The sequence below is a fragment of the Balearica regulorum genome, chromosome 23 (assembly GCF_011004875.1).
Source record: "Balearica regulorum gibbericeps isolate bBalReg1 chromosome 23, bBalReg1.pri, whole genome shotgun sequence".
NCBI classification, from domain to species: domain Eukaryota; kingdom Metazoa; phylum Chordata; class Aves; order Gruiformes; family Gruidae; genus Balearica; species Balearica regulorum.
Window position 1 is genome coordinate 486,404 of NC_046206.1, and position 27,321 is coordinate 513,724.

At 52.9% G+C, this 27,321-nt stretch overlaps 3 protein-coding genes across 3 annotated transcripts in view; 1 reads left to right on the forward strand and 2 right to left on the reverse strand.

Moving 5' to 3' along the window:
• Window positions 1-10,227, reverse strand: part of POU2F3 (POU class 2 homeobox 3) — a 43,149-nt gene extending 32,922 nt beyond the window's left edge. Inside the window, exons 1-3 of the mRNA XM_075774487.1 lie at window positions 9,942-10,227; window positions 5,513-5,566; window positions 4,634-4,702 (exon numbers count right to left, since the gene is read on the reverse strand). Coding sequence (XP_075630602.1) covers window positions 4,634-4,702; window positions 5,513-5,566; window positions 9,942-10,227 — 409 coding nt within the window. The remainder of the gene's footprint in view (window positions 1-4,633; window positions 4,703-5,512; window positions 5,567-9,941) is intronic.
• Window positions 10,228-14,475: 4,248 nt separating this feature from the next.
• On the reverse strand, window positions 14,476-26,490 carry OAF (out at first homolog). Its single transcript, XM_075774701.1, is given in 5 exon segments — window positions 14,476-16,562; window positions 17,065-17,245; window positions 17,810-17,944; window positions 26,057-26,292; window positions 26,295-26,490. Coding segments are annotated over 5 exon segments (1,008 nt in total). The 5' UTR covers window positions 26,476-26,490; the 3' UTR covers window positions 14,476-16,287.
• The window catches only part of TRIM29 (tripartite motif containing 29), a 63,595-nt gene continuing 60,224 nt past the window's right edge, over window positions 23,951-27,321 (forward strand). The window contains exon 1 of the mRNA XM_075774695.1: window positions 23,951-25,906. The gene's annotated coding sequence lies outside the window, so the exon portion shown is untranslated. The remainder of the gene's footprint in view (window positions 25,907-27,321) is intronic.

Consider the following 27,321-nt stretch of genomic DNA (forward strand, 5'->3'; position numbering starts at 1 on the left):
AGCCGGGGTACTGGGAGGAGTTTTTGCTTGGGTGGAAGTTTTGGTGTCCCATTTCAGAGCTGCCTTTGCTTTCTCTCCTCCACTGCCGGGGACCTTCGGTGTCTCACGGCAGCAGCAGAGGAATGTGTCTCCTTTGACATCCTTCCACAGGTGCCAGCTGGCTGAAGTTGAGGATGCAGGGGGAGAAGAACGACAGTCACAGGAGCATCCCCTCAAAAGGGACACTTTGCAAAACCGTAGGAACAGATGCGTCGTAGTGTCTTACCACTTTCATTTTCTTGGGGGGGGGGGGGTTAAAGGAAAGGGTCTCTCTTACCCTCAGAGAGGGTGCTTTATGGCTTCCTAATGCACTCAGGTAGGTTACCCAAGCGGTGAGCGTTAGATAACCCTGCTACCGTTGCCACCAGAGCCCGAAACAGGCCAAGAGCCCAGCTTTCTGGCTCCACGTGCCCTCCCCGTGCTGCTGCTCTTCCAGATCCCGGACCCGACACAGCTGTGCGGAGCTGCCAGGTCAGCCAACCACCACTGTCCCAGGGAGCGATGGCAGCTGCTCCCGAGGCAGCGATAATGCTGTAGGGCTGTCCCATATTGCCCCCGCACGCACACACCCCAGTTCCTCTCCCTCCCCGGGTGCTGGGATGCCCATCGCGCACCCCGCCCTGGGCTCCTGGCAGGCTGGCCAGTTCCCCGTGTTACAGGGTGGGGAGGGAAGATGTTCGGAGTGCCTGGAGCTATTCAGTTACCAATGGTTGTGTTTGAAGAGCTTCCCTATCGCCCTTTTGTTAAAGCTTTGGCTTCCCCCCCATAGCCTCAACAGATGAAATCAAAGGGAAGTAGCTTTGCTTGGTGTAACCTGTTTTGATCAAGCAGATAAACGGGGAACAAGTGTCTGACACAAACAAACAGACAGACAGAGGCAAGTCCCACCTCAGCATTTCGTTGCATCAGATACGGAGGGCTTAGATAAACCACAAGAAGGGGGAGATCTCTGCCTCTCGGCTTGAAGACCAGGGGCGACACTCTGCAGTGCCAAGCCCCCACAGTTCCCATAAAAAAAATCAACCCAGAACTTGCTGGCATGGCTTTCATCAGTTTAAAAAGATGAAAAGAGCTTACAGCCAAGCATAAAACTCACGCTTGTCATTACCCCCCATGGAGTCAGCGGGACTGCCTACGAGCTCAGCCACAGCCGCCGCACGCCAAGTGTTCAGCCTCGCTGGCATCGCACAGGAACGGGGAAAGAGGACCCTCAGACCTGAGAGACGGCCCGGTGCTCGGCCCAGGGCTGACCTCCACAGCTCCCGAGCGACGTGGGAAGGCAGTCCAAGCACTGCCCTCGTGGGACAAACTCGTGCCTGTTCCCTCTTCCCCCCTCACACACCTACTGTCATAACGATGGCAAAGTTAAAGTACAGGAGGGCTTAAGATTCAAAGGACTGGGTAGGGTAGGCGATACTCCTTAGAATTTTGTTGGGTTGTTTGTTTTTTTTTAAATCATGAATTCCTGTAAAATGGCAAAATTTCACTACAGCCAGTAGGCATGGGAGAGCATGTGTGAAATCAAACAAACATGGGTTTTTGGAGAACATCTTACTAAAAGCTTGGAAGCATTTTCTATGAAATTGCTGTGGATGAAAAAGCTTAGCTTTCCTAATGTCCTATGAAAGATGAACAATTCTGACAATTTTCTCAAAAAAGAAAATGTCCCACAATTATTTTAAACATGTTCAAAGTAAAACAATACCCCAAATTACCCTTTTTTTCCCCTCTAAGCCCAGAACTGGCGGAGATATGAAAGAACGAGATTATGCTTCTGCTACTGACACTTTAGGCAGTATGATGATCCCATCAGATCTTTAGGCATCAGTTTTAGATCAAGGGCTTGGTTTACAAAAACATTTTGGCACCCAACTCCCTCCAGTATTTTTTTTTTTCTTTTTTAAATTCATCTTGGAGCCAGGCTGCATCTTTTGGTGATGAAAGGCCTTTGTAAATCTGCACCCAGAAGGATTTCCATCCTTTCTAAGCTATAATATTGTTAGTTGGTAACTGCCTTCTCCTTTGGGGGGGGAGGGGGTAACAAGATTCCTGGGGAGCTGTGTAGATTGGTCCAATTCATTAGGAAATGGGTCTTCTATTAATGAGTCATTGGAAAACAGATTTTCCCCACATGAAGCTAGTAAACAAAACACCGAACTATTAGGTGTTGCAGTAAATATTCCTCTAGCAATGTGTATAAGGGAAAATAAAAACTTCCAGGGAAGTTCAGTACAAAGAGCTTTGTTGTTTATAAACAGAATGGTCGGAAAGAGAAGGGAAAAAAAAATCAAACAAAACCGACAAAGACGTGTAGAGGCTTTAGGTAAAGCATCCAGGCAGCCCCCTCCGTGGGCTTGCCTGGTCAGGATTGCCAGTGGGCTGACATGCCAGGCTACACCGCCTGAAGCACAGCATACAGTGCTGAGCAGTGGTGTGCGGTCCTGCTCTGGCCACCCTCTTCTCCCAGAGTCCTGCAAGGGACCGGTCACCCCGCAGGAGGGGTCCCGGCTGTCTGCTGGAGTCCCGCAAGAAGCTCCTGACTCACTGCAGTGTTGCTCATCACAGCTAAGTCTGACATGGTGATCTCTGAAGATCCTGAACAGATCAACCAGTCACAGGTTGCATTAGAAAAAAAGAATAATTTAAACAGGTTCCTTGTATCAGTCCGCAGGGAAGTGCCACTCTTGCAAATGAAGGAGATTTACTTGTTCTTATTTCCCTGCTTGATTTGAAGGCTCCTAGAGCAGGGCTAATGCTGCTGCAAACATTTTTGTTGTTTTAAAACAAATTGGCTTCACTTCTCTGCTTTCTTTTCTCAATTACCACTAGAAAGAGGTGCTACAGCTAACGCTAATGGCTGCCTGGGAAGCTTAAGCTGAAAACCATATTTTACCCAATCAGCTGTGGTGCCAGCTTCTCGCCTGGTTAACACTATTGACTACGACAGTGGCAGCCAGAGCGACATTTAGTGACAGCCAATACCAAAACCAAGTACCGACTCTCCTAATAACACAGCCGCCCCTAATCTTGATTCAGCTCTGTTATCCATCAGCTCTGTGTGCCAAGATGCAGGAAACATTTCTGGAGACTCTGGTTCCCAATTTAAGGCCCTGTAACAGCTACCAGGGTTTTTTTGTTTGGTTTTTTTTTGTTTTTTTTTTTTGTTTTTTGAAAGAGCTTGAAAGCTGGGGACAAGTTTGTTGCTGGGTGGCTTGGAAACATTTATCTCAAAGAGCAACTTGGGCTCATCTGAAAGCCCTGAGCAGAAGCTGACCTGACCAAAGTCAATCAGAGTTCACGGACGTGAATAGAACCAGATTTTACCTCTACATTAGATTATGTCAAATAACCCAGCTTAACAGCTAAGAGCACAGAGGATTTCTAGTCTTCAACATACGGTGTAAATAAAGGGGTAGTTTTAGGCCTATTAAAACACGCATAGGCTGCTCCAGCTTTACCAAGACCTCGCTTTTTTCTAAGTCCTCTCGAATGACAAAAGTAAAAGTGAAACAGTAAAATCAGTCCATGCAAAATTTTAATCTGCTGTCACACCTCCCCCCCACCCCAAGTTTAGGGCTCTTCATTACTCAAAGAACAACGATTCTTCCACACTGCCTCTATCAGTTTGAGTTTTAAAAGGTGTTTATTTCTAAGTCTATAGGTGAGCCTCACGGTTTCTAATAATCATAATTTGTTACACCTAGTGGGTGCTACAAATGTTTCTTATTGCTGTTTATTTGCCTAAAAAAGAATCTGACCACGAGCCTTTGTGAAATTACAGCCTCAAGGTCTTGAATTCAAAGCCCACTGCAGGCAGTGGCAGTCAGAAGCGATGCCAGAAAATTCCAAACTGATTTTTCTGGTGTCTATCACACCTTGTGGCAGTGCAGGAGTTGGTGGGTAACCAGGCAGCAATCAGTGCTAACACCAGTGCTATCATCTTCAAAGGATGTTCTGCAACCCTGTTCTTCAGCTTCCCATATTCAAGGAAAACTGCGGCTTCTAGCCACGGAGTAGTGACAGTCTGAGCAGCCGTCAGGTGGGAGTAGTGGAGATGGGATGAAGATGAAGATGCAAGAGCAATCAAGATGAAGAGCAATAAATTTTTGCTGGAACTACATAGCTGGATTTGGTTATTTCTGAAGTCGCTCCCATTTTGCTACATATACATGGCCAAAAAAGGCTTAGTCCCCAGGAGTTCTGTCTAAGGAAACGTTCCTGACACGAACCCTACGTGAAATGAAGGGCTGTTTGTGCTAAACTGAGCGGACCAAGACTATTTCAGTTGCATTGTTCCTTTGGCCAGGTGTGAGGGTATTTCCGTGCTAAACCCTCAGAGGACATTAGTGAGAAACACACTGATTCACTGCCGTTACAGAAGGATCTTGCATGCTGATCAAGCTACGAATGCAATCCTAGCCCAGAGCGCATTCTTGATCAACTCCCAGGCTGGCTGGAAGAACGCAATGTAGCAGCAACAGGAGTCAAGCAGAGCACAGACAGAAACTTCCAGCACCCACGTCCCCCTTTTCTTTTCTTTCCCCTCCCTCCTCGGGCTCCCTCGCCTGCCCCCCATGTCCCAGACCCTCCTTACCTGGCTCCACCTGGTCGGGTTCGTGCCGAGTATCTGTGGAATCTGCCGCATCACCGCTCATCTTGATCTCTGGAAAAGGAGGCACAACTGATTTTAATAACAGGTCACAGTCCCAGGCAACAGGCACATGTGGCTTCCACTAAACAGCACAAATGAATGTGTAATTATAATAAACCATCAGACTTTCAAATTTCTGATTCCTCAACATACAGTCACTAGAATATTCATCAGCTCCGAGGATGCACTTTCCCTCCTGTTGCTCTGTGCATCCCCCTCATTCCTTTCCCCCTCCCCAATTTGCCGCTGTGTTCTCACCTTTCGCATCATTCCTCTCCCGCACAGAGGACGAGGGGCTGTTTAACCACCAGGAGCCCTCCCAGCCCAGCGGCCTCTCCCCCGAGCTTTGTGCAGGCTTCCCAAAACAGCTGGCGTGGCTCTCCGCTTGACACCGTCCCCCACCACACCTTTAGAGGCTGGGGATCCCTCCCAGCTTCCCCCCGCTCTCCCCCAGCCTTTCCTCGTCCCTCGAGACGGCTCGGCCGGGGCCGGTGCTTGGTGCGGCACAAAGCGCACGCAGGGAGGACCGGCCTCAGAAAGGCACGTACAGAGCAAGATGCTCTCAGAGGGGGAAGCAAAGTCCCTCTTCTCCTCTCACTCCGCTGTGAACTCAGCTTGTTTCTCTCAACACGTCTCATCCCTATTTGCAAACTATTTGCCCTGCTCCCTCCTACACGCACGTGCTCACACCCCTGTGAACCACGAGGAGCTGCCTCGCTCCAAAGCACCGTCCCCAACCCGGGAGCACGGAGAGTACTTTGCCATCAAGCTCCTGCATATTTTCCCTCCGTCCTTATCAATGCCAACAAATTTGTCATTTACCCTTGAAGTGATGGCTGCCACCACACCCGGGGCCACGTTCTCCTTCGGGGACAGCTGAAAGAAAAGGAGGCAATAATCAACTTTACACTGGATTGCTCATCTCCTCCTTAAAAGAGACGAAGTACACACTGAGTGAAAGAAGGAAGAATATCTATTCAAATTCAGATGGACACCCCCCTCATGCTCTTCTCCCCTTTGCATGGGAATTTTAACTCTTTCCAGGCTAGCTGGGGAAAAAAAAGATAATAATTTTTTATAAAGGACCAACTGATTTGCATGTCCTTCCTGCAGCCAATCCCGGCCACAGAAGTCATCCAATTTGCATTGGGCAATAACAACTGCGTGGAAGCTGGGCCCGTGTTTGCTGTGGTTTTGCTGGGGCAGAAAAGGCAGGTGGAAGCCTTCTTAAAGGCATCATGCAAACCTTTTCCTCTTTCCTATACATGCCTTGCGTTACGGCCAAACGGGTGAGAAGAAGCCTATAGGTTTTTATGCCTATTTCCCTCTATTACACTAAAAAAGCTGGGGCTTTTTATTTATTTGTTCAGGTTTTCTTTCCCCCTATTCAAACTTCTAGTGTGCAAATGGCAAATTATCTGCTTTTTGGCCCAAATTTAACAGCTTTTTTTTCCAGTGAAAGTTTGAAGCTTTTTCTTCAGCAAATGAATAAGAGAAGGAAAAAAAAAAAGTCAAGATTTTATACCAGAGACAGAGTGCAGAAACACTCACGTACTTCAGAAACTTTCTTTCTTTAAATTGCATTAAGGATTGAGGGGGAAAAAGAAGAGAGAAAAGACTTGTGGGATTTTTTTTTCCCCCCCTTCAAATAAACCCTCTGCAATTAAGACATGAACATTTAGTGGGGCTTCTAAGCATTTCTACTGCAGGAAGAGTAATTATCATCAGCTACAAACATCATCTTCTCTTGTAATACTGCCAAGGGACCCTAACTTAGGCAATCTACAAAGCATAAAGTTTTGCTTGCTGCCAAAAAGTATCTCTTAAAAAAAAAAAAAAAGCCAAGTTCTCATAAAATAGAGTAATAAAATTCTTAAACCATGCAGAAGTTTGGGGCTTGCTTTAGTGAGAAAGTCTGCAAGTTTGCAAAAAAAAAAAGTAATGCAGGTTTCGTTGTGAGCACAGAAATAATGAATGAACACACATTGGTGAAAGAAAATTATCTAATCCCTGAGACCAAGGAGCCCCTCACGGGCACAGAGCAAGCGACAGAGCAAGCAACAGAGCAGCTCAGACAGAGCTGGAGAAGAGAAGACGCAAAAACAAACCATAAGAAGGTGTCTCCCTTTTCCAGGAGTTAACCCCTCTGCCATTTGTAACCTGGGGTGGGCGGGAGGGAAGGGAGGAATTGCAGCTGTGGCTTGATTACATATCATATATCACATGCCATCCATCAGCTAAATTCCCTCCTCCTGGAGTCAGGAGATAACAAGATACCCTGTGATTCTCTTATACATAGAGCAGAAGAATTTTATTTTCACAAAGATTTACATTCCTATCATAAATATAATAAAAGTTTAAACATCTGGCTGGGGGCAGGGAAGAACAACCCAGGAAGAAAAAAAAGCCCCCTTTATGATGGAAACCTACTGAGTGGTTTGGGGCTGACCACCTATTGTATGCCTATGGACAGCAGTGCAGCACCGGTCATCCTCCAAGGGGTCCTTGAGAACAAGGAGTAGACGTACAGAGAAATTACTTTCTAATACAAGTGCAGCCAAGATAAAGGCAACACCTTTTTATTGACATCCAACAATATTCCACTATAAACCAGGACGGAGTGATGCATCTGAGCACACAGCCCCATCTGACAAAACATCTCAAGAAAAAACAGGCTGTGAGACTTTGGGTCCGGCTCAATGTAGGCTCCACCATACAGCTTTGCTAGGCTGGCAATATACGGAGAATCAGCAGGGTAGTAAAAAAAAATCTCTGGGAAAAGTAATGCAACTTAGGACTGCCTAACTCCTAACCACAGACCTATTAGGAGCCGCCACTGCGGCCTGGGCCATATTAAAAATGTGCTGCTCTACCTCGGCTAGCAAACATACCTGGAGTAGGGGCAGTCTGGTTTGTTCACCCAGACCAAAGAAAGTATACTAGTGCAGACACTTCTCTGGGGATATATCTGCATCTATATTTTTGCTGAAACAAATGGTGTCAGCAAATAAAGCTTTCCCAAGCCCTTATTCCTAGTAGTTGTTCAGACATAGGCACTAGGGTAAACCAGCCTGATGACTTTAAAAGGCAAAATGAAAGCCGGCGGTGGTAGTGGGAACTCAGCTTGGTGCAGACCATTACCTGGATCCTATCGGATTTTCTGTGCTTGAGGTGCCAGAGCCCCTCTGAAGGCTCCAGGAAATATCCAAATGCCCGGGGAGCGGGCGGTGGTACACGCCAGGGAACGCGCTGCTGCAGGGAAACCCTCTCGGCAGGGAGGAGGGCGTGCGGAGCCTGAGCAGCCCACCTGCGCTTTGCATGCTGTGTCTTCTCTGCACGGCCAGGGAAGAAACAGAGCACAGCCTGCAAGCAGCTTGCTGCAAGGCCTCGCTGTTCGGGAACCCCAAACCCGAACATTCTGAACTGCCTTTGCACCAGGGTGAAGAAACACCCTCCCACCAGCGTTGGGCTCTGGCACGTGAAAGCGGTCGGGCCCAGGCTGGCATCCCTCCCTGCAAAACGACTGCTTAAAGCTTAGCCCCTTCTGACAGACAGCAGGGTGGGATGATTTGGGAGAATGGAAGTTCAGCGCGCACCCAGCTCTGCTCAGCTCCTGGCCAAATCCACCCTGGGAGTGATGCCACTGGCTTTGACAGAGGGCACAGTATCAATTTGGGGAATCTTCTCATGAAGAAAGAGTCGCCCACAAGCAAAGCAGATGGGTGGATAGGAGCCTGCGGGGGATGCGTCCCCGAGAGACACCACACACAAGCACACCCATTGCAGGTGCTCAGACTAGTTAGGCTCACACGCTGAGCCAAGACCACGAGCCTCCCGCAGCCTCTCCTCATGGCCGGCCGTGCAGCGCCGGGGGCTCCCCAGCTGCCCTCCCCGTGCCTGGCCTAGGGAGCCAGCCTGCTTGGCAGGGTGCCGACCGGCCGTGGAGGAGCAGCTGGCATCCCAGAGCCGTGGAGAGGCTGCAACGCAGCCACGGACCAGAGGCTTTGGCCATCTCCGCCGGCCCGCTGCAGGCTGACAGTGTTAGGTGATGGCATTGCCACAGCATCTGCCTTGCCCTGCGGGCCCGCCCGTGAGCCCACACGCAGGCAGGGCCTGTTGAGGGGCTACAAGCACTGGGCACAGACCTCTAGGTCTCCCCTACACAGCAGGACCACCAGACCCCTGAGGTTCGCTGCAGCATGCCATTGGTACACAAAGGGAATGAGCCTGGGACAAACTGACCGATGTATCCACCCCTTCCCCTCCGAACCTGGGGACCACATGCAGCATCTCCTGCTGCACAAAGCACCGGACACAGGTCACTAGCGGGGCACATGGCTCCTGTGCCCCCAACACCCTGCTGCCTGCCCCTGCCGCAGAAGGGGCCGTCAGGATCTGGTCTTCACTGCTGCTGACGCCCTGCTCCTACCCCAGCATCAGGCTCGGCTCTGGCATGCCCAGGGATTCAATCCTTCCCCTCGAGCATGGGGGCTTGAGCTGAGGGCAGAAGCTAACCTCACTCTGTCGAGGTGAACCGGAGCTCAGCACAGCTTTGAGGGATTTCACACTGATTGCTCTTGTTCCCCAGTAATTGCAGAGGGGAGGTCTGCTCAGAAAAGATGCAAGACTACCTAAGCTGTACATCTGGATCAGACCCCCTGGAAGGAGTCTCTCTCTTTCTGAGTACCCCTGTTCATTCATTCCTCACTCAACCCAACCTCCTACAGCTCCTTTCTCATTCATTTCTCCCTCCTTTTCCTTCTTTGTCGTTAACTTTTCTCCTTCCAACCCATGTCCCATCTCATTCTCTCACACACACAGACACACAGCCCCCTCCCTCCACCCTTGCCGCATCCCTCTGTGAATTTATCCCCTCTCACTCCTCCCAGCTTTATCCCAATGACTGGACCCACAGGTCAGGCACTAAATGCTCATTTTTTTCCAGGTACCCAAGAAATTTCTGCGCTCTGCTCCCTGACCCACGTTAGAGCTGGCAGCATGAGCGATGCGCCCACATTGTGGGCATGGCTTGGCAGCCCCCTAAATAGGATCAGGGCAGCATCCATCCCCGGGTAGGAATGCAGGCGCTTAACCAGGCACTGGCGGTGATAGCCAACTCCAGCTGGAGAAAAAAGGAGGGAAAGGAGGGTGGAAAGGTCACAGGAATCAGAGCAATCCCATTTCCTGCCCAAGTCCACGGTCTCAGCTACGTGGTGAGCTCCAGCCCGATCCTTCCTCAAGTGCTCTTTACCTGCGTGCACAGACTCCAGGTTCACCATCCTGCTGGTGGAGGGAAATCCGCGGTGCACCCAGCCTCCTGCCGTCAGCCCCAGGTTGCCAGGGGCTGCCAGTTTGCCCTCCCTCCTCTGCCACCCGCTGCCTCTCAAACCGGGCGTGGGTCCGCTCCCGAAGGGACCTAGAGCTCCATTGCCTGTTGCCATGCAGGGCCAGGTGAGCATGCGGCGCCGCGCCACGCCTCGCCCCACCTCCGGCTCCCTCGGGTGCCCTGACACCCAGCAGCCTGGCGCCCGGCCCATGCAAAAGCGTCCATTTGCATATTAGTAACTCGGGAATGGATGAGTCCCTGCAGCGCTACCAGGGCGTGGGGTGGGGTGGGAAGGAGGGAGGAAGGAAGGCGGTTTGCCCGCCCTCAGCTGCCCAGCTACACCCCGCAGCACCTGCCTGCTGGGCTGCGAGCAGGGGGCTTTGCGGGGCTCTGCCGCCAGCCCCGGATCCGAGTTGTCCCGTTGTGGGTAGGCTTTTGGCTCTGCGCCTCGCAATGAACGGGTAAGAGAGGCCAAGGCATCGAGCCAGGCTGGGCAGCGGCCGCCAGCCCCGCTCTGGGAACAGTCCCTCCAGTAAGCAGCCACTTCAATTCATTTCTGGGCACTTGATAAACCCCGGGGTCTGCTCAGAGTGAGCCGTGACGGCAGCCCGTGCAGTTAGGTTTTTACATCCCCTAGGTCTGGACTGAACCTGAGTGATGCCATATGAAACACTCAGCACAAAAAGGAAAGTTGAGAGCAGACCGGTAACCTGACTTGGCTAAAGATGCAGGGCAGGGCTCGGATCAGCACATGGAGACTCCCCTTTCCTGACTTGTGCTCTGTGCAGTAAGTCAGTGCCCCAAGAAGAGAAGTGGCAGACAGCCTCTTCCTCCTCCTCCATGTTGTTTAAAGCTGCAGAATGTAACCGACTTCCAGGGAAGCCAGGGAAAAAAATCCCCTAATGTTGGCTTCTTTGTTAGGAAGCTACCAGAGGCCAGATCTTCAGCCTACGCTCTCTGCTGTGACGGGGAGCAACAGTCGCCCTGACAGACCCAGGCACTGCGGTTGCTCGCTGTCCCTGCCATGTGCTACCCTGATGACCCCTACCACAGCCCGGGGTAGCAGGCCGCCTGTGTTAAACGCTGGAGCTCCAGCACTGCTCAAACCCCTCCTGAAAGCGTTAACACGCTCAGTTGGTAGCTGCCAGGTACAAGCTATCGCACATTCATCTCTCCCTGGCTAATTCACGTTCCAGGGCTCTCGGCTTTCCCACATACTGCTCTCCCTCCCTGGAAAGACAGGTTTCTCTGAAGCGATGGGTGGGCAGGCAGGCTCTCCGAGCCTCACCTCCAACCCAGGCCGGTGTTATGGGGCTGGAGTACCCGCCTTCGGCTCGCGTGGTCAGAGAGGGCATCCTCCGGAGAGGGCAACACGCTGGGAGAAAAGGTGCATGCGTTAAACAAAACTCCGACAAGGAAAAAGAGGAGGAAAGTGGGGAGAGATGGAAGGGGGAAAACAGGGAGGAAAAGAAGTTCCCGGGTCAGACTAACGTTTGCAGGACAGGGCGCGAGGGGAGATTTCTGCAGGCTGTGTTTAATGCTGCTCCAGGAAGCAGAAAGGTGACACGGGGTGGTTTGCGCAGGCAGGTTGTTTCAGGCTGCTGGAGGGGCTGGACTCCTGCCACCGATCCCCAGCCTGTGGCACAGCCCCAGCCGTTCAGGCCCTGATCCTCGGGGTGTTCCTGGGCACCTGCTGCTCTGTTCTCTAGTGTTGTCGGCATGACCCCCACGTCTGGGTTTTCCCCATCTTGACGACTGACGCGATCAGGTGTCTTCACTGTGTCAAACACGAGTTTGCTGGCGGCTTCCAGCCAGCCTGAAGGGCCGCGGACACACAGCAGAAAGGCCGCGAGAGCTCTCCTCCCCCCCCACATCAGAGCACCCTTTGTACACCAGTCGGGAGTTTCACTTCACACTCATCTTTTCTCCCTACTTCCTGTGCTCTTCCCTTGCTCCAGAGCCGCGCAGCCTGGCCCGGAGCCCCCGGGAGGCAGGTCCTCCCCGGAGCGGTGGCGGCAGCTCCGGCCGGCCGGAGTCCCGAGCATCCTCCGGCCGGGGGTGCTGTCCCGGCCATAGGCAGGGCCGCAGTGCCCTCTCCTGGTCCTGCAGGCGCTGCCAAGCACGGCCGGGCACCCAGCCACCAGTCCCGCTCTGCAACCCTTGGGATCTGCTTTTTCTGACTATTATTTTGCGGTCAGTGGAACAGCAGGGAGGAAGAAAAAAAAAAATATATATATATATTTATTGGCGCTTTTCTCCCCAAACAGCTGTGGGAGCAAAGAACTTCACCAGGGTACCCTTGGTGTCAGTGATGTGCCATGCAGACGAAAGAGAGTGCACCCTCCTTATTAGGCTACCCAAAAGACCTCTGCTATCCAGAGACAAAATAGGGGTGGGATCACAGCATCATCACTCCTTTCTGCTGTGGAAATAAGACCACCTTCTCCAGGCAAAGGCAGATTTGCTTTAACTCTGTCCTGAGATGATCACTCCTAGATGCCAGCAGATATACTGCTCTTTTCTTTTTTCCATGGCCATCACTGAATGATCCACCCGCTCTCATCCTCGCTGTATGCATATGTTCCTCTACTCCTGCTGCCAATGTTTATTCCCCTCTTTGAGGAAGAGAAGCTCTGCAGATGGCACTTGATTTATGGAGTATGGCCTTTGGACAGGCCCTGAAAGCACTAACTGCAGAAAGATGTTACAAAATCCCCCAGTGCTCTTTTCCTAGCAGCACTGCTCCCGGCCAGCAGCACCTTCTCTCCGTGCCAGGAAGGTCTCCTGACTCCACCTGCAACAGCTGCTCTTCCAGGGCGTTATTTAAGTACAGCAAGAAGTATTTTTCTTCGGAAAGGCAAATGTGCCGCAGTGCACTACCCTTCTAGCAAGGCAGGGGAAACAGCGAGATGCGGCAGGGACACGATGCACAGCTGTACGTTGGGCCATGGACCACCCGCACCCCCACACCCCGGGGCCGCGCCCCGCCGTCACTGCCCGCTCCGGCCCTGCCGCGAACCTCTGCCCCGGACACGCTCCGCCAGCACCCACTTGTGGAGGCCGGCAAATCTGCACCACGAGCGGGGCCCCGCCGGGCCGGGCTCCGCACCCCCGGGCCGGGCTCCGCACCCCCGGGCCGGGCTCTCCACCCCCGGGCCGGGCTCCCCACCCCCGGGCCGGGCTCCGCACCCCCGGGCCGGGCTCCGTACCCCCGGGCCGGGCTCCGCATCCCCGGGCCGGGCTCCCCACCCCCGGGCCGGGCTCCCCACCCCCGGGCCGGGCTCCGCATCCCCGGGCCGGGGTCCCCACCCCCGGGCCGGACTGCGGCCCCGCCGCGCACAGCGCAAGCAGCCGGCGGCCCCCGCCATTCCCGAGCCCCCCCCGGCACTTCGGGCGGCTGCTCCAGAAACTCCCGGGGACCCCTTGGAGGCCCGGCAGCCTCGGGGCAGGCAGGTGGCATTAGCTTCGGGAAAGCGGAGGCACCGCCTCCCTCCCACGCTTTGGGGAGCGCGGCAGGGTGCAGCACACCTGAGGGACGTGCCCCGGTTGCTCGCCTCCCCTCAAAGCCCAGCTCTGCCAGAGTGCACCCAAACCCAGAAACGACTATCCAGTTGAGCTCAATGTATACTGCCCATACGTTTAGAGTTCACGTCCTTCACCTGTATCTGCTACTCCCAGAGCTCCCGTGACACAGCGCTAGCCCTGCTGCACAAAGAACCTCAGAACACCCTCCGACCTGCGCTGCTGAAGATGAGTCCAGCTTGTAAAAGGCTCCTTTGTCACCCCACAGAGCCGAGGGGATGGTTTGGTACTGCTGTGCACCATGCCGCTTTCCCGAGGCGGCCTGGGAACACCTTGGCTCAAAAGAACCAGGGAAGGGCTGAGATGCCTCGACAACCCAGGCACCCTAGAGCCTCACCGCTACAGAATAAGCGCATTTGAGCTTGCTGGGGTATGAGCCAGTGCTCCCAGAGCAAGCCCATGTCCCCCCCAGCAGCCCTGTATGGGTGGTAACACTGGAAACGGGCTACGCACGGCTCCTGGCAGAAAGGCACGCAGCCGCTCTGCAATCCTTTCCCACTCTGCTCACAGCCCATCTCCCCCCACAGCTGGAATTAACACTGGCAAGCAGGGACAAAGTCCCACGGCGTCCTGCTGCGGCAGGAGCTGAGGCAGCAGAAAACACCCCCCCTGCAAATGCTGACCACGTCAGTCAAAAAGATGACATTTCAGCTTCCCTTGAAATCACAGTGATTTCCCCTTGAAATCAAGTCACCTCAGTGGCTCAAGTGGAGAAGGGCCGAGGTTGCAAAGCCCTTGTCCCATCTCTGCATTCACCACACTAGGGGGAATCAGCACTCCACAGTTCTCCCTCGAGCAGCCACTGAGCTAAGAGCTCTGAGCTGGCCCAAAACTCTGCTGCCCTCATCTCCCCTCAGCTATAACAGCTGCAGAAGAATAGACAAAGAATACTTTATTGACGCTGCTGGACCCAGACAAGCCTACAGCCACATCGGCATAATATCCCCTCGTGGGACCCCACCATCACTCGGAGAGAAGAGCAGGCACCAGCCTGCCTAACCCCAGGACCTGCTTCTACTGCGGGTCTTTCATTTCACAGAGCTCGGGCTCACAGCTTCCCCAGTTGCTTGAGATGAGTCAAAGCCGTCTCGCTGCTGAGGGGCTTGGTGGACAGTGTGCTCGAGATGCAGGACCACACAGGTAAGTGCTGTGGTCATGCTGAACAGCAGGATGTTCCCCCCGCCCCCCGCCCCATCCATGGGTCTCCAATGTCCTAGGTGCAGGCTTGAAACTCACCCAAAACGGAACAACTCTTAATCAAGAACCCAAACAAACGGATCGCACACTGATTATGATGCACTGAGAATCTTTTAGGCCAGGGATGCTTTAAAAAAATCAGTTTATTTTACCTTACAAATGATAAATAATTTGTTTTTAAAAAATCATTTCAAGTGTGTTTTACTTCATGTTGCAATATTAAAATACCTTTCCCTTCTCCCCCCTTAAGTGATCAATACAAAAATAATTGTGACCAAATTCTTCTGTCAAAAATTCCTGTATTTTAGGCAAAAAGGCACATTGTGAGGGCTTTTCACCAGGAGGTACAGGGGTTCAGAATGACCCCAACAGCCTCTCTTCCCTCACTGCTTGTTCTAACTTGAGTGGAAGAGGACACAGGAACCAGGCAGCACACTCTGCAGTGCTTTTTGTCTGATGATGCTCTCCAGGTATATACCAGGGCCAAGGTCGACGTCAGCATCATCCCTGTTTTACATATAGGGGAAACCAAGGCACAGCAAAGCAGTACAGTTATCTAGGAGCTTCTTGTGAATAGCTGGCAGAGTAGGACATAAAAGTGGACGTAGATGTAGAACGTGGTCGTCTTCGAAACGACAGCACGAACCCACCTGGGATCATCCTCCCCCCCTTGCAACCACAATGTTATGATGGTAGCCACAAGTCTCTAGATACTTATTTCTTAGTGGGAGAGTCACAGGACCAACACAAAAAGCTGGGCCTTCACTAGTCTAAACAGGGATTAATTAGAGCCCTAATTACCAGCCCTGTAGGGGCAAAAGTCATTGCTGGGATATATCCCCCCATTCTATCTTCTAGCCACGGGAAGGATATAACAGCCAGTCGGAAACTAGAAAAAGCTACAGGCAGGCTCTTGCTTTGGGTAGGCTTCGTACCTTCCTTGTTCAGGGTATGTGGTCCCATAAATCAGCTGTTTTCCCATTGGGAAATGCTGCTGTGTCACCAGGAGGTGGTGAAGTCAGTGAAGGGGCTTCTTCAGTGGCAGAGATGTTTGACAACCCAGGTCATCAAGACCATTTCTCTCCCTGCCCTGCCCACTCATCGGGATGCTCAAGGCTGATAACTGAGCAGAGCTGCCCCCTTTCACATCTGCTAACTCCAGAGCAGGACAAAACACACCCCTCCTGTGCTTCACTCCAGAAACCTGCATCTCCTGCTTCATCCAGGAAGCCGGATCTGCTGGCAGCTGGCAGGAGAGCACCAACACGCAGTGAGCTGAGCCTGCTTATCACAGTATGAGGCAGCGTCAGGTGTGGAGGGAGTCACAGGCGGCCAGAAGGAAAGGCACACGCACACAGAGCTCTCCTGGTACAAGGCACCGCTGTGAACCGTATCCCTTCTTTGGAGCAGCCAGCTCCAGGAGGCCCTTAGCATCATAAACGGTGGCAGGAGGCAGGTGAGCTCCCCCTTGAAAAGGTCTGGCCTGGGTCTGCTAGGTCTCCTCGTCCCAGAGACATAGCTGCTTCTGCGGCACATAGTAATCGAAGGTGTAGCCCTTCTGGCAGCTGCGGATGCCACATTTGTAAGAAGAAACCTTGCCCCCAGCATCGCGACTCTTGCAGTACTTCAGCATGCATGGGTACCACTCGATGCTCAGTGAGTAGCTGCAAATGCAAGGTTTCCAGCGGTCTGCACACAGCTTGCAGCGCTGCAGGTCAGGGAGATCGGATGTCTGTGGCAGGACCTCGAACATGGAGCCATCCACCCCTGCGGGAGAAAGCAGAGAGACATTCCTCAGAGCGCTGCCGAAAGGCAAGGCCAAGGGAGAGAGCCACCACAGCGAGCACCGCTCTCTGCACAGTATCCAGGACAGTCGAGGACAGTGAGGTTAGACAGAGCGCTTTTCCAGGGGCTGTTTGGACACGAGTCTGAACAGGAACCGTGGGAGAAGAAAGGGCCTCGGGGAAAGTAAAAGATACACAAAGTGCATAAAGAACATACATACTTCTTTCAGGTGATGGACCAGGTGAAAGGTTACCTTGAAAATACCTGCCTAACTAGGTCCACTAGGAGAGCACCACCAAAAGAAGTCAGATGTGCTAACAAATAGACTAGTGCAATGTGACGTGCAAGCGATACGCACGCCTTATCCACCGTACAGACAGTGAAACCGGAGCCAAAATGATCAGTGCTGATCACCAGAAACCTGGCAGGAGAGATCACAGCAGAGTGCCAACTTGCTGACAGGAGCAGTTCCAAGGAAACTTACCTTTCTCCAGCCAAAATTTGACATCTTCTTCTCGGGTATAAATTGCTTCTTTGGCCTCTGCACAGACATTGTGTATGTGAGAACTCAGCTGGGCCCCCTTGCTGAAGTTGACAGCTACATCCATGCTGAGATGCTCCAGGCCCCGCACCTCCTCAGCCTGCCTCACTGTCCTGGGATTTTTCTGCAGAGGATGAAATAAAGAAAACTTGAATCCTGGCTGCAACAAATTATTCCTTATAGCATGTTACGATTTCACGCCAACATCAGACGATGTGCAAATGGACGTTCCTCTGTAAATGCACCTACACCCTATCTGGATTGGAGACGCTTAAACTTCTTGTTGATGCTGAAACTGATGCCAGTTTATCACTGCTCTGATTTGCCTGTGGTCATTTCTCAACGCTTTGTTCTGATCAACGGTCTCAAATCAGTACTTACTTCACTGGGCAATGTGGGGCAGGGATGTTCATGGTGATTGTTCTAGCAATCCACCTCCCTTAGATACAGACTAGGCTGAACTAAATCATGCCTCCTTCTAGTATATTAGTAGAACAGGATCAATACTATTGATGAACTTAGTTTAGTACCGAGTCCCTCAAGCAGGAGGGGTGGTCCAAGGTGGGTCTAATAGCTGAACAATCAGGCAGCTACCTGGGAAGGGTATCCAGGCAGGAGAGCTCTAAGAAACCCCGGATGGACGGGAGGATGGAGCCGGCACTGAAGCCAGCTGCAGGGTGCCTCTTACCTGCCGCAGCTTCGCCATAGACTCGCTGGGGATGATCTCGTTGCGGTGAAGCCGTGTGACAAAGCAGAGCGCTTGGAACTGGCTCTGGCCCCTCTCCAGCTCCCCTAGGATTAAGGCACGGAAGATCTTCACCTCCTGACAAAGAGACAAATAAACAGAGTGAGAGTCACAGATCTTTGGCATCCGTGGGGTGAACCGAGAAGTCAGGGTCAAAGAGAAAGGCTCCAGCCAAAAGAACAAAGTCAAAGGTCTCATACTTCTGCTATCTGAGCACAGGGGTGTAGTCCCAGGTTCAATCCCACCCAAAAGCCTGCAACATAATAACTGGTGTCTGTATAGAAGTAAAGGGTTTTGCAGTCCCACTGTGGCAAGGACAAATCACTCCCAGGTCACATCCCGCATCCATGGCTTCCTCAAACAACAGCTGGGGGCTTCTGTCCTTCACCAAGAAGGGAGGCAAGCCTCCAAGGAGTCTCGTTTTGTTAAACAAGTATCACATAGCCATTACCTCCATGCATTACTTAGGGCACGTAGCCCCAAATTTCCTCTGCTGCCTTCCTTCACTTGCTTCTGAGCAACTGGTATCCTGGAGAACAAATTATTCATTTCTGAACCCAGCAGCATGTGGAACAGAAATGAAAATCAAATTGTTAAAGCCAGAAGGAACTCATTATGATCAGCTGCAGCTGACCTTCTTTTCTGCCCAGGTCAATAATTTTGGCATTTTATATATAGAGCTTCTGACTTGGATTGTAATCCATCTCCAAAATCAGCTTGGAAACCAGTCACAGCTACCTTCACGTAGACTCACAGAATACCTTGTTCAATAGAAAAACCTCCCTATATCCTGTTCTGGAATAAATCAACACCGATTTCTATGCAGGTATCAATTCGTCTGGCTTCTGGCTTCAGGGGCGTTTGTACACTCTGTGGCAATCCACCATCCCCTATCTTGGTGTCAGACCATACTACTACAAGGGCTAAGCAGATGGATCGGAACGGTGCGTCCTTCTCGGTACGAAGAGCAATTATTGCCTTTTGGCACCTACCCGCAGCCATCGCTCTCAACAACGTCCTCCACAGAGAATTGGACAGATATTGGTGACTAGGGACCAGCAAGCAGAAGCTATGCCAAGCTGCTAAGATCATCCCTCTCCTTCTGAGCTATTCCTGTTGTATGGCTCATAAGCTCAGCTTCTTCCAAACTTCCTTCTGTCCCAAGAAGGAGGGAGCCTTTCTCTTTTCTACAAGCTCTAGCAATGAATGTCCGTGCTGAGTTTTTCTGCAGACTAGCTCATACAGCCCGCTATTTATTCTCTGCCTTCTCTTCCACGTCCAGAAGAGAAAAAGGTATGCAATTCAGTGCACATCTGGACAGCTGAAAGAACAGCTGGAATCTGGGACAAGTTTCCCTCCCTAGGAGAGGAGAAAGGATTTTGTTGGGTGCATTTGTTGACTGAAAACTCACCACAAGAGCAGGACATGAAGGAGGGTTGGGAAGAAAGAGATACCAAAAATGTTTCTGAAATTACTATGGAATCGTTATTTTCTGAAAGCTTTAATGGGGAGAATTCCCACTGAGACAGTGGCACCACTGGAACGACCCACGTTCCCACCTACACTTAGTCCAGCTGCTTTCCAGCTGAGCTCTTCCGCCGTGAGCTCCCATACTGCGCAAGGCCCAAGGATGAGTACACTAAAGCTCGTAGCTGACCCTGGCATATCCTTCAGCTGTGGATTTAATTTTAGTTCACTCTGAACAATCAGCATTCAGTCTGGAAAAAGCAAATAGGGATGGCCATGTTTTGCGCTCGTCCGAAAACCTCTACTGGCAGGAGATTAAAAACAGTGCAGTACTTCCCAGGTCGGAGGCAATTTTTGTAAAATGAGAACATGCTGAGCAACCAATTAATCCGTCTGATCTGCCTATTTAAGAATTAGCCTTCAGACACCCAACTCTCTTTCCTCCTCATGGCGGACGTATACGAGACATTCACAGCTCTCACTGCTCCCAGCCAATGGTCCAGAGCTCCCGACCGATCCCACACAGCTGCAGGTCCCCTGCTCTGCCTCCAAAGTCCAGAGCCCAGCTGCCCCAGCGGAGTCCAGGCAGAGATAAGCTCCCTCCAAGCTGGCTCAGGTCCCGAGGCGCCACTTCCACAGGACACAAAGGGTTCCTGGATTCAGTGACCCTGTTCAGCAACGAATTTGGACAAAGGTTTTAAGTGTTTCTGAGCTCCAAGCACACAGGAGAGGAAGGACCGCATTTGTGTCACGACAATGCACCAGTGGAGCAAAGGAACAGCTCTCAGGCATCGAAACAAGCATCTACTCCCGCCTCCAACCCAAGGCAGACACCAGGAGCAACCTCAGAGTGCGCAGGGTCACTGCTGTATTGCTCTCAAAGCACATTACTGTACCATCTCCAGCCTTGCTCCCATCACACCAGCCAGCAAGCGAGCCAGGGCTGCTGCTCAGTTAATCTAAATATGTATCTGCCTCTCTCTGTGCGCTTACTGATTTATAGGTCGACAAGTCCATGTAACCTCTGGTAAAGATCCCTGCAAAAATCATCACTGAAGGAGCTCACTGGTATGGGATGGAAAGAGGGAAAGAAAGAGAAAGGTGGGGAAAGGTGGTCTGGCAGTGGAGGAGGTACAGCTGCAGGAGCGAAGAGCAAGGGGGAAGCAGCTGCCACATCCCCTTCCAGCTGAATCAGAAAGGCTCTGCGCCTGGCTGCCTGGACGGGTACATTAAACAGCAAAGCCAGATCTTTATCTAAGTCAGCCGTTCCACCAGCCCTGCTGACACTGCTGCCTGCGATTGTGACCACCCCGAGCTGCCACCCTCAACGCCTGCAACCCCCCGCCTCGCCGGGCTTGGGTCCCCCTGAGAGAGGGTCATTTCTTCTCCTCCTCCCTGCGTCCCCAGTGCTTCTGGCTTGCATCCCTTTCCCAGCTCTGTCTCACTCCATGGCATCTAAAGGAAGCAATTCTGGCACAAAGAGGGCTCTGGTGCTGCCTGGACTCCGGGTGTCACGGATTTCCAGCCCATCTGTTGATACCAAGGGAAGTGCACTGGGAAAGACAGGAATGGTCCAGGTTTGCCAGCACCAAAATAGCCAGTGAGCCAATGAACTGCTGCACGCTGGCCCATTTTCTGGGGGACACGTACCCTGCAGTGACCACTCTCCCCTGGACAAGAAGCCGGTCTCTTCTTTTTCCCTGCTTCACTTCTCTGTCTCAAAGCCTTGCTCGGCTTTTCCTAGCCTCCGGACTCTCCCTGCCCCAGGTATGCAACCTCAGGTGGAGCAAGAACTGAAGCTTTTCACACCAAAAATATGTCTTGCTTCTCACATGGAAAGAGCCACCAAAGTTTTTCCTACTCAGAGAGAGCCTTTCCCCCCCAGCCACCTCACCTCTTTCCCACCAGCAGCAGTAAGGGTGAATCAGCGCCAAGGCGGGTACCCGGCCAAGGCAACAAACGGCACCTTTAATTCTGCGTTTCTGCAGTATTCCCCAGCAGGGAACAAGTCCCGGCAGAACGTTGCCTTTGCAATGTGGGGACTCTCCGGATGAACTCATCACAGGGGCGTTGAGAATCCTTGGCCCTGACCCGCACTTGTGTGGCGAGTACAGTTACAGCTATTGTGTAGGTTTGGACGACAAACACTCCATGTAACAGAGAACAACCAGATCTGCAGCCGTGCTCTGGCCACGGCGCTGGAGGGAACGGCAGCCTTGGCTTTCATGGCAAGGGGAGAGCAGCTCCTCTTTCCTGAGGGCAGAAAGGAAATCAGCGCACCGAGCCCCCAACAGCCCAGGTTGCCTGCACCTACTAAAGGCGCTTCCAGCAAAGAACTTGCCTGCAAGGAGGAGCAGGGAAATCATCGAACTTCTTCCCTCCTCGCTCAGTCCTCAGCCAGCTCCTCCAGGGACTGTCATCTGGGGTGCAAGAACAATTCAGCCTCCATTTGTAGGGTTTATCCAGCAGAGACTTACAAGTCTGTGTGGTCTAGAGCTGATCCCAGCAACTCGACTTCACATTGAGTGGAGCAAACCAGTTCCCAGGGAAATAAATTATTTCAATGCCTTCCTCCCCGCAACCCATTCAGCTCTCCTGCCAAATTTCTCTCCCCTAAGGGTATCAGCGCTGCTGTGCGACCCGCTTTTGCCTGTGCTGTCACAGGCCTGCTTAGAGCGAGGGGGTATGCGCAAAGGGGACGCATTGTGCGGGACACTGGGTCACACCGGCACCCCTGGGCCCAGGTCCTCACCCTGTCAGGGCCCTGCCTGCACCCCCCGGGAGCGGCTAGAGCTGCCCAGAACGTCGTCGTGCTCATACAACATAGAGAACATGTTATTGCAGACACACTGGGGGTCCAGCCAGCTGAGTTACCCTGACTGGGAGGGAACGACATTTTTTAACCCCTCTCCTACTGGAAATTACTAGAATGAAGACACTTTGGCGCATTGCCTCTTATACTCGGGTATCTATAAAGGTGAATTAAGAACGTGCTGGGAGAGGGGGAAACCCTCACGTTTTCAGGAGCAATAAGGTTTGACTCTGATTCTTACAAGAACTGAGCAGCCAGAAATCCCCACAACGCTCTGAGATGCTTGGGAAAACATCCTCTAGTTAAGCATCCTCATGCTCAGCACCCACAACCTGAGGGATGCCTAAAAGTAACTGTCAGAGGCCGCTTTTGAAACTGGATCCTACCTAACAAGTGATTTCCCTAAAGCCACGGAGCGAGCAAAGGGCAGCTCTGTCCGTAAGGCAGGAGTTCAGTCCTCCAGGCCTGTGCTCAGCTCAGCTGCCACCGTGCTGCCTTTGCGCGCGGTACAGCTGCCACCTACCCACCCTCGAGTGATCCGTTCAAGAGTGAGCATTTTTAGCCACCTCAGGGTAACAAACACCACTGTATTTTAATGAGCCCACTTCATGCCTACCGCCCTCCCAGAGGGTGCAGACTGATCCTCTCATATTTTTGGTATCTCAAGAGAGAAGAGGAGCCTGCTTTCCAAATTGCACAGATACCCTCTTTGGACAGATGCTTTCCTATACCACCTAGTCATTTAGCACCTAACAAGACAGAGCCCTAGAATGAGGAAATTCTCAGAACACCACCCGAGAATATCACGTAACGTCAGCTTTATTAACAAGGAAACTGAAAGGACTGGCAGTGCAAGCGTTAAGACACCATTACCCATGCTTTCTCCCTTGTGTTTCCAACACAACTTTTCCAGGAATCAAAAGGGAAAATAATTTTTTCTATGTCTTTGTACTGACCTTGGAATAAAACCACCCACTTTGTTCTCAGGCCACTGTTCAACAACTGGCAAGATCATGCTATTCAAATTAGACACAACATTTAGGGTTGCTGTCTCCCCTCACTCTTTTTTGCAATACATTTTGTGCCTGACAATACTACACAGGAAAAGAAGAAGTGTTTTCATTGCGTTCTTTCAAACTGCAGTAAAAGAAATGGTCTTCACTACTGCATTGCCCAGAAAACTTCAAGTCCCAGTTTGGACTCCCACCCACCAGTTTGCACTGCATTAGAGAATGAGAAAAAAAAAAATAAAAATGGTGAGCTCTGAGGATATGACTCCTTCAGGTTTAGTTCTGGAGGGGAGGCAAGGGTGGAAGAGAAATGAAAATCGCACCTCTGTGGAACACCCAACCACTGCTCAAGTCCCCCCAGCTTCCACCAGTGTCAGAGCAGAGCAATGAACCGTGATCTCATTATAACTCCTTTCTTTTCCAGCCCCTGGTCTAGCAGTAACTCGTCAGCAAAGAAGGCAAAAAAAAAAATTAAAAAAAAAAAATCTGCCTTCAGACTAACCCCTGGCAGTTTAAGCCAGAGAAGTGGAAAAATCATTTGTGCAAAAACCCAGCATCCTGGCCACAGCATGACCACACAATCCAGCTTGGGAAAGCCAGATCAACAACCCCAGATGCTTTTACCAAGGCTAAAAGCCTCAAGACCTTCTCTCTGGAGAGAAGTTGTGTAATGCTAGAGAGATGAGCACCAGAGCAGAACAGGGAAATGCCTGCGCGCAGCCAGGAGAACAGGTCAGAGGGGGAAGCCTGGCCAGGCAGTTGCCTGCTCACATCATTACTCACTGCACCGCAAATTCACCTCCTCGGTCCTTTATGTCTTTCCGGCTTTTTTCATCTGTTTTCCAGCAAAGCCATGAAACAGAGAGAGACAGTACTTAATTGTTCTGAAACTGAAGATTAGGAATGGACTTCTGCAAGCCCAATGCTCACAACACCTTCCAGGGACCACCTCCTGTGTATTTCCAGCAGGAGCTGAGGGGATGCATGGAGCTATGGATTTAACATACTGAAGTCAAGATACCTCCAGAGAACCCGCCCCCAGAAGCAGCTCAACTATAATAAGGATGAGAGCAAGAGAAGAGCTAACACACACTCTGGTGGGTTTGTAGATAACATTTGAAAGCAAGCTTCCCCCATGAAGAGCTGAAGCAAGTGAAAAATGCTGAAACGATCAACAGCTCAGGACACCAGCAGTCCTCAAGTCACATCCCAGGCTCCCAAAAGGATGTGTAATGAGTTTGGATTTCCCTTGCCCAGGAATACGCTGTGGTACGCAAGGTTGCATACTGCTTCCCTGCACGTGTGCTGGAGTACGTGGAGCATGCCATCACTTCCAAAATCCCCGCGGCTTCTGCTAGCATCTCAGAAAGAGGTGGGCTTGACCCTACATCCTCCAGGTGGAAGAGGGCCATCTGAGAGGCTTGCAAGCAGACTGAGACCAAGGAGCATAGCGGAAAGGGGAAGAGGCACCAGAGCAATCCCTGGCAAAAGGCTCCAAGGTTCACAACAGGTTGGGACACACGACCTTCCTATCTCATGGGTTTGAGCTTCCTCCTGCCAGAAACCAAAGTCCACCTAAGCAAATAGTCTGAACGGAGGGTTGGAACAAGATAACACTGCCATGCCACCCAGACAGCCATGCCACCGGCATAGCAGCAAACAGCTCTTCCTTGTGCAATAGAAAATCCACTGCATCCAGCCAGGTTTAGCATGCTCCAAAGAATGCCATGCTGGCCCAGAAGCTACCATCTCCTGCTGAGAAGCGTGGGATGTTGGGCTTCAGCTCAGCAAGCATCACCTCCCTGCAGAGGGGCCACCTCTCCCGCACTAGGCCGGGAGGAAAGGCTCCCTTGACAGGAGGGCTGTGGTCAGGCCCACAGCCAGCACTCGGTCAAACACTTCCTACACCACAAACTCAACGTGCCCTCCCAAAGACAGCAGAAGTCCGCCTAAGAAACTAACTGTACCCCACACGCATCGTGGAGAGAGATGTCCTAGAGGTACAGCAGAGCGTGAAACACCTTCATCTAGAGGTCAGGAACCGGAGATCTCCCCACTGCCGAGAGACTGTCCTGCCCTGGCCCTGCTCCATGCCCAGTCGCTGCTGAGCCTGCCACGCAAAAGTACGCTACTCGCCGCTCAGCAAAGAGAAACAGAGCTGCTAGGGTCGGCTAGGTGCAGGGAAGGCTTTGCCAGCCATCCCGCTAGGATCTTAACCACCTATTTTCACCACAGAGACAGCCCAGGTTACAGGTGTAACACCTCCGGGGACAGCGGCCAGCCCAGCCTAAACAGCTTGGAGCTCTCTGTGTGGGAATTGCTCTGCAGAGACTGCAGACAGAGATCCCAACAGCGGTGGAGGGTGGATGGACCTTTCCCTACGCACGCAAAAGGACCCTCCGTTCCTCAGAAACGGTTCTGGCTCCTGGACCCTCGGCCAGGGTCTTCCCGGGCTCCGAGTCGGTCTCAGGTCCGGGAGGACCTCGTGCACTGACACCACCAGCACTCATCCCACAAAAAAACCACATGCCGAAGCGCCGACCCCATCCTCTCGCTAAGCCCATCCACCGACTCACGAGGTGCGAAGGGCCAGAGTTCCCATGCTGCAGCCTTTGATCTCCTCCAGCCCAGCCGGGGATCACCGTGGGAGACCGGGCCCGCGAAACACGCCGCGGGTTATCCCACCGCTGCCCTCCCCGGGGCCGGGGGACCACGGGAGGGGACGGGCTTTCAGCGCGCACGTCCTCCTCGGTAAGCCGCGCATCCCTGCGAGCGAGCGAGCGCGGACACCTCCCCGCATCCGCCCCGGGCCCCTTCCCGGCTCGCTGGGGATGCCTCTCCCGCGGGGCGGGCGGAGGCAGCGGGAGCTGCCCGGCGCCGGGGCAGGAGCCCGAGCCGTACCTGTCTGAAGTCGGCGGTGAGGGTGACGAGGGCGCCGTCGGCCGTGCGCAGCTCCAGGCTGATGCAGTCGGAGCGGCTGTCGGCCTGCAGGCTCTCCTCCGTCACCTGCCCGCCGGGCAGCCGCACCCGCACCCGCAGCTCGGCCCGCGCCGCGGGGCCGGGCGCGCCGGGCAGCGGGGCCAGCGCCAGCCAGAGCAGCGCGGGCAGCGCCGGCAGCCGGTGCCGCGGGCCGCGCATCCCCCCCGCCGGGGCGCGGAGCCGGCCGCCGCGGGCTCAGGGCAGGGCCGGCATGGGGCGGGGGGCGCGGGCGGAGCGGGGCAGGCGCGGAGCGGAGCGGCGGCGTGGGAAGGCGGCCCGCCGCGCCCCCGGCCCCGCTGGGGTGGCTCGGCTCGGCGCGCCGCCCGCTCGTCCCTTTTCATTCGAGCCCTCGGCGGGCTCTTCCCTCGCCCCCCGCCCGTCACTTCCTTCCCCAGGCCCAGGGACCTGCCCTGCCGAGGCAGCGCGCCGCCCCGCCGTTAAAGGGCCAGCGCCGGGCCGCCGCGGAAGGGAGGGCGGGCAGCCTGCGCCCCAGGGCCGGGAACGTCAGCTCGGTCCCGGGCAGCGTCCCCTACTCCCTCCAGCAGTCTGCTGGGTGCAGATGCGCCCAGATGTGGAGAGACATCTTCCCCTGCCAGCTTCGGGGCTCTCCTGCACTTGCTTTGTGGGGCTGCTTATTTATTTCTTTCCCTTTTCCTTGGGATACACAAACTGTCTACAAACTGCAGTCAGAAAGCAGAAGGGAAGGCGGCATCAGCAACAAAGCCCAGCTCGCCTGCCTGCACAAATACACGCAGAGTCCCTTAGACATGTGGTTGCTGTGAATCAAACGGCGTTTACGAGATTGCCCAGGCTCTCGCAGTGCTCTATTACAGGGCTGTTGAGAGGCACACTAGATGTATTCCTGCCTCTGAGGGTGTAATGCAGGCCACTTCAGATTTTCTTTCACAGCCACGTGGACCTGGGTCGCTTCAGGCTCTGCAGTTCACAGTCAAAAAGCTCCCAATCTGCCCTTCACCCACCCAGTGCTGCAATCCCTTCCAGATGGGCAGATGCTCATGAAGGGCCCCTTTGATTTCAAAAGGTCTCTCTGCAAACACAAAGGTCACTGTGGCAGCAGGATCGGGGCCTCAGAGAAAGAGCTTTGCAAGGATAAGCACAGAAATAAATAGAAACAACCATTTAAATCCGCACTTCCAGGCAAAGAGATCGCTCTTGTCCAAGTAGCG